The sequence below is a fragment of the Giraffa tippelskirchi genome, chromosome 10, assembly GCF_054371585.1.
Source record: "Giraffa tippelskirchi isolate mGirTip1 chromosome 10, T2T-mGirTip1v1.2.pri, whole genome shotgun sequence".
NCBI lineage: Eukaryota > Metazoa > Chordata > Mammalia > Artiodactyla > Giraffidae > Giraffa > Giraffa tippelskirchi.
Genome location: NC_137284.1, coordinates 62,770,978 through 62,788,539, shown reverse-complemented (window position 1 = coordinate 62,788,539; position 17,562 = coordinate 62,770,978). Strand labels below are relative to the sequence as shown.

At 38.9% G+C, this 17,562-nt stretch overlaps 2 protein-coding genes across 79 annotated transcripts in view; one reads left to right on the top strand and one right to left on the bottom strand.

Moving 5' to 3' along the window:
- Positions 1-9,083, bottom strand: part of C1GALT1 (core 1 synthase, glycoprotein-N-acetylgalactosamine 3-beta-galactosyltransferase 1) — a 53,255-nt gene extending 44,172 nt beyond the window's left edge. For 6 of the 48 annotated variants that reach the window (XR_014066116.1, XR_014066119.1, XR_014066109.1 and 3 more), the window contains exons 1-3: positions 8,838-9,083; positions 8,286-8,380; positions 6,535-6,685 (exon numbers count right to left, since the gene is read on the bottom strand). Coding sequence is in view for 4 of the 48 variants with exons in the window: in XM_081531597.1 (XP_081387723.1) it covers positions 8,838-8,844 (7 nt within the window). In the remaining 44 variants the exon portion in view is untranslated. Of the gene's footprint in view, positions 1-5,421; positions 5,501-5,805; positions 5,936-6,534; positions 6,686-8,285; positions 8,563-8,837 lie in introns of all 48 variants that reach the window. The other 42 variants (XR_014066112.1, XR_014066126.1, XR_014066105.1 and 39 more) reach the window with 12 other exon arrangements.
- A 164-nt stretch (positions 9,084-9,247) lies between these two features.
- ASNS (asparagine synthetase (glutamine-hydrolyzing)) overlaps positions 9,248-17,562 on the top strand; it is a 164,369-nt gene continuing 156,054 nt past the window's right edge. For 18 of the 31 annotated variants that reach the window (XR_014066098.1, XM_081531568.1, XM_081531571.1 and 15 more), the window contains exons 1-2: positions 9,248-9,598; positions 10,171-10,244. The gene's annotated coding sequence lies outside the window, so the exon portion shown is untranslated. Of the gene's footprint in view, positions 9,599-9,688; positions 9,848-10,170; positions 10,245-13,995; positions 14,130-17,562 lie in introns of those variants that run through there. The other 13 variants (XM_081531587.1, XM_081531564.1, XM_081531577.1 and 10 more) reach the window with 5 other exon arrangements.

The following is a 17,562-nucleotide window of genomic DNA, read 5'->3' as shown; positions in this document are numbered from 1 at the left end:
ATAAGTCATTAGCAAAAAAAACATAAAGTGAGAAATGCACATTAAAATGATGTGTAACATAGCCACATTTATTCAGGATGTATTCCAATATCAAATGGCAAATTTCAACAATGCAAACATTGTAATTACTTTTGCACCAATCTAATAAAAAATCATATAGTCCCATCACTTGACACTTTTATACACTTATATAATCCAAAGTTTATGAACTAGACATATAGCATGAACTATATAGTATTTCCTTTGATGTGTATTCAGCTTATACAAATTATAATAGAAGTACATATTAACTGAGAGACTAAAATATTTTCTATTAGTAATTTATTAAAACTACAGAAATAGAAAATATTAATAGCCTTCACCTCTATATTAAAAACTATTTCAATTTCAGATTCAGAAGATCAAAAGTGAAAACACCTTTTTTGTTACTTCTCAATGAGAACATTAATATTTTTTGTATCCTCAGAAGAAATTAAAGAAGACACAAACAGAAAGACATTCCATGTTCATGGATTAGAAGATTTAATATTGTTAAGATATCAATACTATTTGGATTGGAAGATTTAATATTGTTAAGATATCAATACTATTTAAAGTGATCTACAAATTCAATGCAATTTGTATCAAAATCCAATGTTAACTTTTTTAAGAAACAGAATTACCCATCATAGAATTTATATGGGATTTCAAAGTACCCCCAAAGAGCCAAAACAATCTTGAAGAATAAAACTGGAAGACACATACTTTCCAATTTTAAAACTTACCAAAAAGCTACAGTGATCAAAACAGGGTGACACTGACACACAGCCCAGTGGAACAGAACAGACAGCCCAGAAATAAACCCTCACATTCATGAATAAACCCTCACATTCATGGTCAAAATATTTTTGACAAGGGGACCAAGTCCATTCATTGGACAAAGGACAGTCTGTTAAACAAAAGGTACTGAGAAAACTGGATATCCACACACTGAAGAATGAAACTGGACCCCTACTTTACACCATATGCAAAAATTAACTCAAAATGGATCAAAGACCTAAACTAAGACCTAAATGTATAAAACTCTTAGAAGAAAACACAAGACAAAAGGTTCACAACATTGGAGTTGGCAGTTACTTTTTGTATATGACATCAAAAGTGCATGCAACAAAAGAAAAGGCAGTCAAACTCCGTTTTATAAAAACTTAAAAAATTTGTGCATCAAAAGGTATTATCAATAGAGTAAGAAGGCAATCCAAAGAATGGAAGAACATATTTGCAAATGTATCTGGTAAGGGATTAATATCCAGAATACATACAGGACTCCTAAAACTTAACAATAACAACAAAAACAAAATTAAAAAATGGGCAAAGGTCTTGAATAGATAACTTCTCCAAAGAAGATACATAAATACCAATAGGCATGAACATGTTGAGTATGAAATAAAATGCTCAAATCACTTATCATTAGGGAAATGCTAACCAAAACCACAATGAGATACGGCTTTACATCCATTAAGGATAGCTACTATCAAAAGAAAAAAACAAAACAAAACAGAAAATAACAAGTGTTGGTGAGGATGTGGAGAAATGAAAATTTTGTGCACTACTAGTGGGAATGTAAAATAGTATAGCAACTGCAGGAAAGAGCATGTGGAAAAAATTAAAATAGAATTACCATATGATCCAACAATTCCATTTCTGGGTATATGCTCAAAAGAATTGAAAGCAGGGTCTCAAAGAGATATCTGTATACCCATTTTTATAGCAGCATTGTCATAATAGCTAATATGTGGAAGCAACCCAAATGGTTGAATGGATATGCAAAATGTGTTAAATATAGATGATGGAATATTATTCAGCCTTTAAAAGTAAGGAAATTTTGACATATGCTACAATGTGGATGAGCCTTCAGCATATTGTGCTAAATGAAAGAAGCCAGTCACAAAAAGACAAATACTATATAATAATTTCACTTATATGGGATACTTAGCTAAAACCATAAACACAGAAAGTAGAATGGTGATTTCCAGGGAATGGTAGGAGAGGAGAAAATGGAGCTACTATTTAACAGGTATGAAGTTTCAGTTTTATAAGATGAGAACTCTGGAAGAAGATGGTGGTCGTGGTTGGCAGAAGTTAAATGTACTTAACATCATTGAATTGTACACTTAAAAATGGTTAAGATGGTAAATTATATATATATAATGTCATTCCAACTAAAATATAAGATATTTAAAAGTTAAATAATGTAACTGAAAAGTTTGGAAAAATAAACATGTGAGTAAGGACTTCCCTGGTGGTCCAGCGGTTAAGACTTTGCTTCCCAGTGCAGGGAATGTAGGTCCAATCCCTGGTTGGGAGCTAAGATCCCACATGCCCTGTGGCCAAAAAACGTAAAACAGAAGCAATATTGCAACAATTTCAATAAAGACTTTATTAATGGTCCACATAAAAAATATTTGAGGGGTATACCTGGGAAAGGGGTGTGAGGGTGGACTAAATCTTGGCAGATCTACTTAAGACACAAGATTTTTTAAAACAATAATGTGGTAAAAATTATTTTATATTTTATTTGGAAAAATAATCATGTGAGTATAACATGTGGTAGAGTAATTAAAACAATTTGATATTCTGGCTGAACAGGCACATCAGTGTACCCGTGGATCGGAAAAAAAAATGTTTTTAATGCTTCTATTAATTCATACTAAAGACATACTGCTGTGAAACCTTTTTTCTCTACAGACTGTGAGAATTATTTGAAAATGTATCAGTGAGATTGGAACACCCCACTTTGCATGGATGATGAATCATTAATCAGAAGCAGCCTCAATTTCCAACTCAGAGCTTCAGATAAGGGTTTCCCAGACACAACATTCCACACATTTATCTTAACTTTGTAGTCTCCAAGGAAACAGGACTCTTAAGTCTGTTTCTCAGCCCAGGCCTGATGTTAATTAACCCGGTACACAGTCTTGCTGTGCTTTAAACTTATCAAATATTGCTTCATTTAAATTTTGTCTAAACTCCACCCCACCCCAGAATCCTATAATAACACTATCCCTTCTGGCAGTTCCTGTGGTGTGTGATCTCCCTCTCAGCAGCAAGTTAATTAACCTCACTTTGTTAGCCTAAAGATATATATCCCTGGTGGTCCTTATCAGACTGAAATAGAGTCTGTTAAAAAAAAAAAAAGTACATATGGAAATTTAATGCATAGTACACATAGCATTTCAAATCGAGAAAAAGATGGCTTATTCAAGAAAGGATATTGAAATAATAATCTTTGGGGGAAAAGATAAAAAACCAACCATCTGGAGCTCCACCTATTTATTTCAAATTCTGACTGTTTCTAAGATTTCAATACTTGAAAAAAATGAATTTAAAACAAAACTAGAAGAAAACATCTTTTTACATTTTTATATCATGAACTGAGATTTTTTTCAAATTCCAAAAGGTATAAATATAGTAAAACTGAGGTTATTCATTTAATAAATTTCTGGCAGTGAAACTGCTAGTTCAAATGTACGTTTTGTATAAAATGTTTAAAAAAATCGGTACAGCAAAAAATAACAAAAACTATCATAAAAAAGATAATCAACAATATAACAACAGTTAAAAAAAATAAAGGATTTGAAGGAAAAGAAAATACAATGGTCAAGGAGGTTCACATTTCACTCATATTACAGAAATGCAAACCTCAAATGAAGAGATACTATTCTTAACCTATCAGAGTGGCAAGAAACCTTAAGCTTAGTAACAGCCACTATTGACACAGATATGAGAGAAAACCTACGCTCCTATGTTGTTCCTCAGAATATACATACTTACTGTCTTTTTAGAAGAGCAGTTTGACAGTATCTGTAAACTTTTTCAAGTGTGCCTTGACACATCATTTCATGATGAGAAATTTTTCTTATGGACACAAACACAGAACTGTGCAAAGATGTTCATGGTGGCCATAGCCACAGATGTTTGTTGATGAGGAGCTAGTTTAAAAAAAATATATGGTACATCTCTACCAGAGAATACGCTGTAGATGTTAAGAACAATGATTGATTTGCACTAATTAGGAAAATCTTGGCACATTTGGCAATTACAATTTTTTGTTAGTAAGGTATTGCTAATGTACAGGAAACAAAACAAACTCAAACTGAAAACACAGATTAAACATACATATACACACATGTACATATATACATACATACACATACATACAGAAAAGAGTATGTTTTCATTCCCATCTCTACCCCAGGTTCTCATCAAAGGTAACTACAGTTGACCCTTGAACAATATGGGTTTGAACTGGCTGGGTTCACTTTTATGCAGATATTTTTCAATAAAAATACTGGAAAACTTCTTTGGAGATTAGTGACAATTTGAAAAACGTGTAGGCTATAAATATTGAAAAAAATTAATACAAAGTTATGTAATGAATACATAAAATATAAATACTAGTCTACCCTTAAGGTCGGAGAAGGCAATGGCACCCCACTCCAGTACTCTTGCCTGGAAAATCCCGTGGACGGAGGAGCCTGGTAGGCTGCAGTCCATGGGGTCGCACAGAGTCGGACACGACTGAAGCGACTTAGCAGCAGCAGCAGCAACCCTTAAGGTGAGTGATGCTTAATATAAAATTAATAATATATTAGCTTTCCTACTGTTTCATAACTTTGCTTTCAAAGAACTGCATTATCATATAGGTACAGTAAGCACCTCCCATCTCTCCCCTGCTTATAATTTATGTTTCGGCAATTCTGAACTATTTACAGCTCAATAAACACCTCAATGCAGTGAGCTCCACTATTCCCATTGTCTTTTCTATCTATACAACACACTCTTCCTCTGCTATCCATGCCCCAACCTCTGTAAATCCCATTAAGCCAATGTTTCTTAACCCTGACATAACTGACATTCTGAGCTGGGTAATTCTCTGTTGTGGGGGATGCCCTGTTCACTATAAGATGTTCAACAGCATCCTAGGCCCATACTCACTAGACATCAGTAGCACGCCCCCTAGTTGCGATTCAAAATGTCTTCACATATTGCCAAATGAATGCATAAAATATATCTAAATTATATACTAGTCTATTCTTACATAGGCAACTGGGTCCAACCTGGCATTATACTCCCTTTTCTCTTGCTCTCCTAGTATTTGGTTTTTGTAAGTCAAAAAGGAACAAACAGAAATTTCAAAAACTGAACCTATTACTATCTGCTCCTTGCTGTGTTCTAACTTTGGACTCTTTGCTGTTCCTCAAACACCTGAGGGTCCTTACACTTGCTGTTCTCTGTTGGGAACACAACTCACCCAGATACACACATGGCTTACACCCCAACTCCTTTGGGCCTTTACTTCTCAGCCTTTACTTGTCTTCCTGAGCCACCCTACTCTTACTGACAGCACCTATTAACATTTAATATATTACATATTTTACTTACTCATCTTGATTATTGTCTCTTTTCTCCATCTTGATCAGTGGTTCTCACACCTGAGTCTACATCAGAATCACCTGAAAAGCTTGTTAAAAGAATTTCTGAATCAACAAGTCTGCGGAATAGAGCCTAAAAATTTGCATTTCTGACAAGTTCCCAGGTGATGTGGAGGTACCAGGGACCACAGTGTGAGAACCAAGGTTTTAGAACATAAGTTCCATGAGGACAGAGATTTTTGTCCACTTATTCACTGTTTTACTTCTATGACCTGGCACGTAGTAGGTACTGAGATAGGTAAATGAATTTACTCTGTTCTCAATGCCCCCTCTGATTTGGTCTGCCATATGGTGCCAAAGACTTCCCAGGTGGTGCTAGTGGTAAAAAACTCACCTGCCAATGCAGGAGATGTTAAGAGATGCCAGTTCAGTCCCTGGGTTGGGAAGATCCCCTGGAGGAGGGCATGGCAACCCACTTCAGTAATCTTGCCTGGAGAATCTCATGAACAGAGGAGCCTAGTGGGCTACAGTCCAAAGGATACCAAAGAGTTGGACACAACTGAAGCGACCTAACACGCATGCAGCAGGGTGAACCCTAATTCAATATGACTGAAGTCCTTACAAAAACGGAAGAACACCACATTAAGATAGAGACATACAGGGAGAACACCACGTGACAACAGAGGCAGAGACCCATGTAATATAACTTCAAGCTAAGGAATGCCAGTGACACACAAAGCTAAGAGGCACAGAACAGATAATTCCCCAGAAGGTAGAGCATGGCCCTGTCAACATCTTGATTTCAGACTTGCAACCTCCAAAACTGTGAAATGATAAATTTCTGTTGTTTTAAATAACTCAGTGTGTTGTACTTTGTTATAGCAGCCCTAGGAAGCTAACACAGTGACCAAAAATGCAAATGACTCTATTAAGCTGTATTTAGTTTCAAATCTGCCAATTATCCAACCTGCACCAATTTAAATATTTTAAAATGTAGCTTTCATTGTGAACTAATCAGATTCCCTGTTTCAGAATCTCCCTAATTTAATACCACCTCTCTCTGCCCTCAGTGTGTCCCTTCAATGTGCCAGGTAGCTCACACTACAGAGTCTAGATCACTTACTCCGATTTTCTTTTTGGTTTCTTCTACCTTCCTATAGGCTACCCTATTTCACATATAACAGCTTCTTTGTATTTTTTTCTTCAAGGGAGGCTTCTTATTTTCACACATTGTAGATTTTGGCCTGCATTTTCCCGTAGGACATCTGAATTAGCTGTAAAATGAAAATTTAAGTACATATTCGATACTCATTTAGATTTCAAGATAAAATGCTAACTTCTCTTTCATGGAAGAATTATGCATCCCCCCACCTCCTTTTTTAAAAAAGAATTTTGCCATATTCTTTCCACTTTGCTATAGTTTGTATACTAGCCTCTTTACTAAAATCTCAACAAATATTGTAAAAGTAACATGGTTGTATTGGGAAGCTTAAAATTTTAAGTTAATCAGAATTAAATTTCAGCATCAAGTTGTCCATTTTCCATTTAATGTTTGTTTATAGGTGCACTGTCACAAGAATTCCAATCAATGATTTCTCCACACTTGAGACTCTAAAATCACCATGGTCCATAGAGTGTATAAGTTGTATAATGCAATTTTTATGTTAGTGAGCACAAGTCAATACACAAATAGTAGTACTGCATATATCTAAATGACACACTTTTCTATTTCTATGACTAGGTGATCATTAATTGATATGTACTCCTAAATGACTTTGTGATAAAATTCCAATAATTTCTGGATACTGAATTTACTCAGAAATACAGACTAGTACAATCAATACCGCCTAAAAAGCATATGTAAGGGAATATCTATCTTTAAATGGGTAGTACCCACAAAATATTTTTAAAATGCTGAACCCAAAGTAAAAAGATACAGAAAAACACAAATTTCAGGGAAATTTAAGAGAAACATCTAATAGTTCTCCACCATAACTAAAAAACCACACACTTTTCCTGTGAAGAATTTTAAGTGAGTCATACTTTCCTTACTAAATCACTGTCTTACTTAACATATGGTAAAAAGAGTTAAGTGTTTGGTAGCTTCAAACTTTACATTCAATTAAACTGTACATTAATATACACTAAGGCTGGCAGAAAATGAAATAAATACAACTACTATACACAATACTTAGAACACACATCATGTGCATAAGGTCATTTGACATTTATCTGATAAAAGTGTAAAAAGTTAGTTTTACCTCCTAAATACTCAGATTCCCACCCTCTAAACTAACCCCAGAATTAAATAACTTGAAGTTAACCAGGCAGAGCTATCTATATTCAGTGCCCAATTTCTGGTAAATGAACATATTTCTGTCCGTTTCACATTGGCCTAATTACTCACTCTATTGCATTAAAGTTCTAACTTTTTAACCAAGTTTTAAAACCATGATGAAACCAATTCATGGTTAGGATAATAGTGTTCAATCTGAAAAGCTCTAAAACGATATACCACAATAACTACAAGGCACTGGGAGAACTGGATTATAAATGTAGTCAACTTTTCCAAGGCGTGTGATGTTTAAGCTCCAGTCATTTGAAAATAATAATAAAGAGAGAGGGTAAGTGCTGGGCAAGAATAAATCCCCACCCCTACATTTCGTTCATTCTCTGAGCAGACAACGTATCCAAACTCAAAGCTGTAAAGTCAATTTGTCAGCACCTACTAATCCCATCACACCTGGTGGGAGAGGAAGGCGGGAAGGAAAAAACTCGTCCCGCGTCCTTCACGGAGCAATGCCCCAACACACCTGTCTAGTTTATTCTGCCAGAGGCAGGGGAATTTAAAAAGAACAAATCAGCCAGACAAACCTGATGATCCAGAGAGCTCAGAGGAAGTCCCCCAGCACTTGCGCAAGGCTCCGGCTCGCTGGGCGCTGGCGCGACGCGGCAGCCCGGCGGCTCTCCTGGAAGGTGCCCACACCTGAGCGCCCGCAGGTCCGCGGGGGGAGGGCCCGGCGGGGCAGGACCGCTAAGTGGTCCAGCCGCGCGGTCCGAAGCGCAGCCCGCGCCTCACCGTCGCCACCCGACGGCAGGCGGCGCGTGAAGAGGCGAAGGGCACCCGAGAGCGAAAGGGAAGGACCTGCGACTAACAGGAGGTTACTTGTCGACAAAATAGCGGCCCGGCGGGCAGGCGGCCCCAATGGCAGTTCGCGGAGACGCTGGGAGCAGGAAGTGCCCCGCGCCTCCCTCAGGAGCCCGCAAGTCCCCAGACCGGGCAGCGGCTCCGAGACACCTGTTTGGCGTGCGCCAGGGGTGGGGTTCCACCCTCCACGCTCCCCCCACACTCACTCTCCCAGAGGGAAGGGTGAGGGGACCCGAGACCTTGGACCCACAGCCTGAGGGCGCCTCCGCCGGCCGTACCTGACATCAGCCTCGGCTCCCTCTCGCCCCTCCTGGGGGGCGGAGAGGGGGACGACACGAGACCAGCGACCTTCGCGCTTCTCGGCAGCCGCAGAAGTGGCTCGTGGCTGCTAGCCGGGGCCGCCCGCTGCCGCCCAGATCATTCCCCGGCAGCGGCGGCGGCGGCGGCGGCGGCCGAGGCGGGCCCAGCGCGCGCTCCCGCCCGCTCGCTCCGCCCCTCCCCGCAGCGCGTTCAGGCCGCGGGCCGCCGACGGCGCAGCCGCCACCCAGGGGTCTCCTAGCGCTGACGTCATCGCCGCCGCACCAGCCCCAGGGAAGGGCGGAGCGAGAGGGGGCAGGGTGGGGCGGGGCTACGGCGACGTGAGGGCGCGGGGATTGGCGGCCCAGCACAAGCCCCGCCCTCGTGCGGAGGGGTCTGGGAAGTCAGCTCTTCTGTGAGGGCTAGTCACAGCCCACTTGCGGCACCTCAGTGGCGGCCTCCGCCTTCCTCGTCGTGCTGTAGGGTCTTGCACTAGCTTCCGGACCTTGAGAGGGTCCAAAGCAGTGAAACATCAGGGAACAGGACTGCGAATACCCTTAGGACCTTTGTTCAAGAAACAGGCTCTTCCCTTTGAGGAGTCCTATGGCCTCTAGCCTGCTTTTAAACCGTTCTTTTTACCCCTGTTATCCCCTCCTCCCGACTCTCTTAACTCAGTACCTCTTTGGCCTTAATGAGAGGAAATACGCAAGATGAGGTACGCAAACGGGTGTTGGATAACCAGGTATGTGAACGAGCAGGGGCTGAGAACCCAATTAATGATACCACAAAGCCTCCTGAAGGCACACATGGTGTTTGGTTCTGTCATTACTTCACCGCTGTCAGGCAGTGGCTGAAAGAGTTTCTTCGGAGCTCTCCAAAACCTCACTCTCTCACCTTTAGTTGGCAAAGGGACTTTGTATCAGAAAACTGTTTTTGGATTAGAGAGCGAGGAGCCCTCGAGCTACTGAGGCAGTCCCACCGCAGTCAGAAGGTAGGATCAAGTCTTGACTTTACTGGTGTTATCTACAAAGCCTAGTTTGAGGGTGAGAAAACTACCCTGCTTCCTAGGCAGTTCTTTAGTGCCTTGGCCTCTGGATTCCAGCCACCTATTAGCTGTGTATCCTTGGCAAGTTACTTACCATGCTGGGGAGGAATAGTAAACAATGTAACTAAGGTATTGTTGTTGTTCCCTTTTATTTGTTTAGATTCAGCTTTAGTGTCATTTACCAGGATATATCATTAATAGATCCGAAAGAATCTTCAGGAAGAACTTTAAAACATCTAGATTCTTATCCAAACCTCTCATTTTTTCAGATGAGAAAGCTGAGGTCAGAAAGGTAAACTGAGAAGCCTGTTTTGGAAGAGAAGTGCAAGTATGTGATATCCAGGTTAGTGCTCTTTCTCTGGGCGATGCCTCCAGACTTCTCTGTTGAATCCTCACCTCCATCTCTTCTCTCTTCCCCAACCTCTATGTAATTTTTGACCAGGCTTACCCCCTTTGCCTTCCACAGCCACTGTGAGACAGGGAAAAGAGACCCTTCGAGGTCAAAGTGTACCAAATAGAAAGCAAAATAGAACAAAATGCCTCAGGATTCTTATTTTAATTTTATTAAAATTTATAATTAATAAGGAATAATCTTTTTCCAGTGAGCAAATATAGGAAACCCTTCCAAGGGTAAGCTCAGTTACAGCATGTCTAAGATGATTTTCTTAGTGGCAAGAAGATATGTTGATAGAACCACCAGATCAAATCAGGCCCCTCCTACCCTTCTAGGTATTATTGAAAATAGCTATTATTTTCATGAAAGCAGTGTAGACTTATTCAAACAAATATAAAAAAAATTTCCAAATGCCATAATTCAGAGATAACAATTTTTAAAAATTCATGTTATACTCAGACATCTCTAAGAATAAAAACATATAAAGGTATAGAAATACAATGTAAGATAAACTGGATCTTATTATGTACACAGTTCTTTTTTTCATGAACGATATATCATGAATAACATCATTTTTAAAAGTTGCATAGTGTCAAGTGGATGTACCATCATTTATCTAACCGGTATTCTATTGATTCATTTCTGTTTTTTCCCCCAAATGTTTACTATTTTAAACACCTCTGTGATGAGTTTCTTAATTCCTGTACCTTTGCACAACTGTCTTCTTGAATAAATTCCTTGAAGTGACATTAATGTCAGCCAATTTTTCTTCATTATCAACTAGAAAAAAAGAAAGCTGTGGTTACTTTGGAAAATATAATTTATATGTGAGACGCAAAATGACCAGATTCTCCCATTTGAAACACAGATAAACCTTGAACAGTGTGTTTATCTATCTGGTGTGTGTCTCAGTAATGTGTGTCAAAGCTCCTTGAAGCAGAAGAATGTGTGTCACAGCTCGTTGAAGCAAGGTGATAGAGACTGATAGTTGATCCTTTCTTTATTACTTGCAGAACTCTGACTTTTTTTCAGGGTGACTGTGTCCAGTTAAAAATACTTGTTTACTCAGGCTCCTATAAGCCATGGTTTCCCATGTGACCTGTCAGCAGAATGAAAGTAGATGTTGCTAGGAGAGGCTCAAAGTTTTATGGAAGAAATTTCCTGTTAGCTATTGGACCTATCTATACCTGTCCGTTATCTTACCTGAAACAGTGATATGATGCTAGATGTGTAGCAGCCCTATTTCAACCACAGTAACAAACTAATAGCATAGAAAGCCAGAGGGGCTGGTTTGTGATTGCTTTGGAGGGTCGGCTTATCAGCCCGGGTCTGCTCACTTCTGGGTTTGTTGTTATATGAAGGGGTTTGTTGTTATATGAAGGAAAATAAATCCGTCCTCTTTAAGGTTTTTGTTCTTTTTGTTATAAGCACTGAATAAAATTCCTAATTGACATAAAAAGATAGGAAAAGTCATTATTTATTTAGCACTATAGGTAGAATTTTTTAATAAACAGGATAAGATGAAAATGGGAACACAAAATGGAAACAAACAAGCAACAGCAAAAAACCACTCTAATAAACTTAGCTTTCCTTTAAATATCCAAATATTACAATTAGATTAACAACTCTTTTGTAATAATTAGATTAAATTCTATAAATTATATTTATATAATAATGTATAGATTAAATGGACTTCCCTGGTGGCTCATATGGTAAAGTGTCTGCCTACAATGTGGGAGACTGGATTCGATCCCTGGATCGGGAAGATCCTCTGGAGAAGGAAATGGCAACCCACTCCAGTACTTTTGCCAGGAAAGTCCCATGGACGGAGGATGCTGGTAGGCTACAGTCCATGAGGTCACAAAGAGTCGGACACGACTGAGCAACTAAACTTCTAAAACTATAGATTAAATTCTAAAATTTAATATAAATTGAATTTAATTATAAATTAAATTAAAACTACTGGTATAGTAGTTTTAAAATATGTTCACAAGTTCTTTGATACTTTTTCTTTCAAAAATTGAGCTTAATTCCTCTCACCTAGAGTTTGGACTGTACTTAGCAACTTGTTCTCATAAAGAGAATGTAGAATGTAGAAACGCTGTAATGTGACTTCTAAGCGGAGACTATAAAACATATGCCAGCTTTCTTCTTGCTCTCTCTGGGATTTCTCACTGGGGAAATGTAATTGTCACGTCATAAGGACACTCGGCAACTTAGAGAGAGGCCCATGTTGTGAATAACTAAGGCTTCCAGCCAACATTCAGTGAGGAACTGAGAACTCCTGAAAACAGCCATGTGAGTGAATTTTGGAAGCAGATCCTTCAGCCTAGCCAAGCCTTCAGATGACTACATCCCTTGTCAGTATCTTTTGTACCCGAAGAGAGTTCATGAGCCAGAATCACTCAGCTTAGCCACTCCCAAATTCAAGTCTACAGGAACTGTAAAATAATAAATGTTTGTTGTTATAAGCCACTAAATTTTCGGATAATTTGTTGTGCAGCAAAAGTCACTACTAAAAAGCTGGATATAGTGGAGCCTATCTAGCACAATCTAGGTATTTGATTATTTGTTGTTTTGAATGAGTAAACAACTGAATGAAGTACAACATAGTATCTTTTTCACTTTAAGGGTAACATACCATGCTTGTATTACTTTTGACCCTTGACACCTGTATTGCATAAGGTTTTTCTGACATGATCATAGGGAGATCAGTTGTGAATCTTATTGAAATCTGAACAATGACAGTCCTGGAAGAAACATATAATGAATAGTGCAGTGGAACCCTTGAGATGTGAATGATGCTCCCATTTTTTTTTGTTTTTACTTTTATTTGCATTTGTTTTTTGCAGCATTTTTTCCTGGGCCATAAGTTTTTGTTTCTAGAATTTCTTCTGGGATATATTTTTCTTCTGTGCAATCTTCTCTTCTGGTTTAGGAACAGTCTGTTCTTTTTCAGTAAGGATCTCAGTTTTATCAGTAATTAGCTGAGTAGCAAGTTATCAAAGCCCTCTAAATCTCAATTTTCCTATTGATAAATTGAAGAAAGTAATCCTGATTGGCCTCAAAAGGTAGTCAGTGGGATTATATGTGACAGGGATTATATCATTCTTTTAATTACATTAGATTCATAAGTGAAATATTTTAGGAATGTGTACCATGAAAACCTTTCTTTTAAGAAATGATAACAAATAACTAATTTTACTGATGGCTCAGATGGTAAAGAATCCACCTGCAATGCAGGAGATGGTGTTTCAATCCCTGGGTCAGGAAGATCCCCTGGAGAAGGGAATGGCTACCCACTCCAGTATTCTTGCCTGGTGAATTCCATGGACAGAGGAGCCTGACAGGCAAAGGGTTGGACATGACTGAGTGACTAACACTTTGTAAAATATTAGTATTGTTCATAGTAAGAAGTTAGGATTTAAGAGTATAGCAGGATGGTAAGTTATTATATGTCAGAACTCATTTTATTACCCCTATTGAAATTTTATTGCATGTTAGAAAGAATACATAATTATGACCGGCTCCTTTCTCTTTTCAAGAATTAATTTGTAATTGTGGTTGGGTGTGTGTCCTTTATGGTAACAGTGGTAGTTAAACATACTTAGTAATAAACATACATTTAACCAATAATTTAGTTTGAGTCTAAGCTTTTATTCTAGAGCAAAATTGCACCCAACAGCAAGAAAATAAATAGTAGAAATCATGTCTTTCTCTTTCAGAGAGGAGGACTTGGGTACAAAAGGGAAAGCATTATATAATGGAACATCAGAAGTAGAGATCATGCAATTACAGACAATGCACAATTTGGTGGTGTGGCTAAGTCCAGAGGTAAATACATGAGGACGAGTAAGACAAGACTTACATCTATTCAAGTCTTAATAATGTAATGGGTGAATTGTCCAAACTTCTAGGTTTTGTTGTGTTTTCTGCTATGCAGCTATAACTCTGAATTAGATGAAACTACAGACTCAACTAGATATCAGAGTATTTGTGGTTGTAGATGACCCCAACTACCTACCATCTTTATTAACTTGAATAGAAAGAAGAACCCTAGAAAAAAGAGACAGAGCTTCCTTCTCTGGAGACAGCATGCTTTTCAGTGGAGCTTCTCATTTCATTAAAAGTTCCTGCTAGGATACAGTATTTTCATTCTGTGGAACCTGAGAGAGCATTTTCCAAACAGTTTTTATTCCTTGCAACTACATGTGCACAAAATCAACCAAGATTTTGAGACAATTGGAAAGGATAGTGTTATTTTCTGAATTGACTGACATGTGAAGGGGATAAAGGTGGAGAACAGAGGAGGAGATAAAGAAAAAAGGAAGGTGTAGGAAATACTTTTAACCTCAAGGAAAAAGGACTCAGCATGACTCACAAGTTGTTAGCATGAAAGCAGAGTCTGCCACGTGTGCACTGAGGAACCAGAGAAATAGCCTTAGCTTAGAAGGCTGGGCTCCCTGGGGTTATCCTGTCTTGCTCTAGTTCCCTGGAATAAGCATCAGAATATGCCTTAATTATTTTCCCTGGTGGCTCAACAAAAGCAGAAAACATTTGTTGTAAATGAAGTAGGTGATGCTTTAAAATCCTTAAGCAGTAAATTATTTATAAATGTGTTCATTACCTCTGTTAGTGTAAAAAAGGGACAAATTTTAGCTATGTAAAGTGGTACAATTTTTTTCTTCTTTCTCTTAAGTTGTATTTAAAAGTTTTTAGATCTAGGAATGAGTTGGAGAGATACTTTGTTGAGTTTCTGTCCATCATCCATTGAGAAGAACTCTCTTCCTTTTCCTTTTTTCCTCCAATTCCCATTTAGAGGTTTGGTCTCTATAATCATGTATATATATATATATATATATATATATATATATATATATATACACACACACACTATTTTGGACCCTTGTCCCTTCTTGATTGGATAGAGTTTGGTCCTTGAAGGAATCTGACTCAGTCAGATCCTCTCCTCTGAGGATTTGGAATTGGAAGAGAAGTTTTAGTTGCTCTCTATTGAACACTGAAATGGTAACACAAACAGGGGCTTGTAACCCAAACATGTGAACCCAAGATAAGGCAAACCCATTATAGACTGAGAGAGAAATGAAGCAGACTATCTGAGAAATGACCCTGAGCTTTGGCGCTGTCACAGAGACAGAGAAAGAAAGGGAAGAGGGTCATTTTCTAGCTTCTCACAAATTTCCCATGACCTCCCACTAATGGCCCAATTGCTCTTGAGATCCATGAATCGCTACATTGTATTCTTATACTAAGTTACACTTTTTTGTTGTTAAGTTAGTTAGAGTGGATAATTTTTCCATTCTTTAAAACACATTTCATCACTTCATTTAAACGTGATCCCAACAGTTCTTTTCATTTATAAGTAAAAAGCCTTTTGAAAGCTTTGGTCTGAGGAAAACATAAATCTTTGAAAAGCATGCAAAATTTCAGTCTTTTGAATGAAAAGAGCAAAATGGCAGAGTAGGAAGCTTCCCGCTCCCATTGTTCCACAGAAACACTGAAAAACAAGCAGAAACAATCAATTTTGTGACAATGCTAGAAAACTGTTGAATGTTTACAGCAACCAAATGAGCACTGAATTGAGAAAGAGGCACTTCAAAATAATAGGAAGGTTTTGTAGTGATTTATTTGTCCTTCCACTACCACTGCCCCTACAGGTATGTGTACGCACCCAGTCCTGTTTGACTCTTCTCGACCCCACGGACTGTAGCCTGCCAGGCTCCTCTGTCCATGAGGTTTTCCAGGCAAGAACACTGGAGTGGGTTGCCATTTCCTACTCCAGGGGATCTTCCTGACTCAGGGATTGAACCCGCATCTCTTGCGTCTCCTGCACTGTCAGGTGGATTCTTTACCATTGCATCACCTGGGAATCCTGTGGTAGAGGTTAAATGAAGTAATAACGGCGAGACTGTCATCCAGTAGTGATAGTGCCTTTGTAAGAAGAAGGGACACCAAAGCTGTCTGTCTGTCTCCTCATCATGTGAGGACATAGGGAGAAGACAAACTGAATTGACAGGAACCTTGATTTTGGACGTTCTAGCCTCCAGCACTATGAGAAACGTCTGTTATCTAAGCCATCCAGGCTGTGCTATTTTGTTATAGCAACCCAAGCAGAGCAATACAGGGAGTAGCCTAAAGGACGATGCTCGGTGTTCCACTCAGAACTCAGGAGAAAGCTTGAAAATACCGCAAGCCAAATGAAAAATCTTCAGACACTTGGGGCAGAAATTATGGTTGAAGAATGTAGTAGATTGGCTAAGGTGGAAACTCGGGAGAGTTTCTTTGGGAAATTAGGACATTTGAAAGCAACTATGGGGTCTTCCCTGGTGATCCAGGGGCTAAGACTCCTTGAATTCCCAACGCAGGGGGCTTGGGTTGGATCTCTGGTCAGGGAACTAAATCTCACATACTACAACCAAGAGTAAAGATCCTAATGCCATAACTAAGACCCAGCACAGCCAAATAGATAAAAATAAATATTTTTTAAATGTTTTAAAAAATAAAAATAAAAGCAACTTTGTAAATGGGGGAATTTAGAAAACCATCTATGTGCCCAGGATAAGACACATGGTCAAAAAACACCTGAGAAGACCCTCGGCTTTTTCTTGGGCTGATCCTTTGGTACAGTGCAAGCCTGGCAAGTAGAAGATCAGTGCCAGTTTGCCAAGACTTGGAGGTTCCCAAGTCTTGGTTTTAGAAAAGGCAGAGGAACCAGAGATCAAATTGCCAATATCCGCTGGATCATCGAAAAAGCAAGAGAGTTCCAGAAAAACATCTATTTCTGCTTTATTGACTATGCCAAATCCTTTGACTGTGTGGATCACAATAAACTGTGGAAAATTCTGAAAGAGATGGGAATACCAGACCATCTGACCTGTCTTTTGAGAAACCTGTATGCAGGTCAGGAAGCAACAGTTAGAACTGGACATGGAACAACAGACTGGTTCCAAATAGGAAAAGGAGTACGTCAAGGCTGTATATTGTCACCCTGCTTGTTTAACTTATATGCAGAGTACATCATGAGAAACGCTGGGCTGGAAGAAACACCAGCTGGAATCAAGATTGCTGGGAGAAATATCAATAACCTCAGATATGCGGATGACACCACCCTTATGGCAGAAAGTGAAGAAGAACTAAAGAGCCTCTTGGTGAAGGTGAAAGAGGAGAGTGAAAAAGTTGGCTTAAAGCTCAACATTCAGAAAACTAAGATCATGGCATCTGGTCCCATCACTTCATGGGAAGTAGA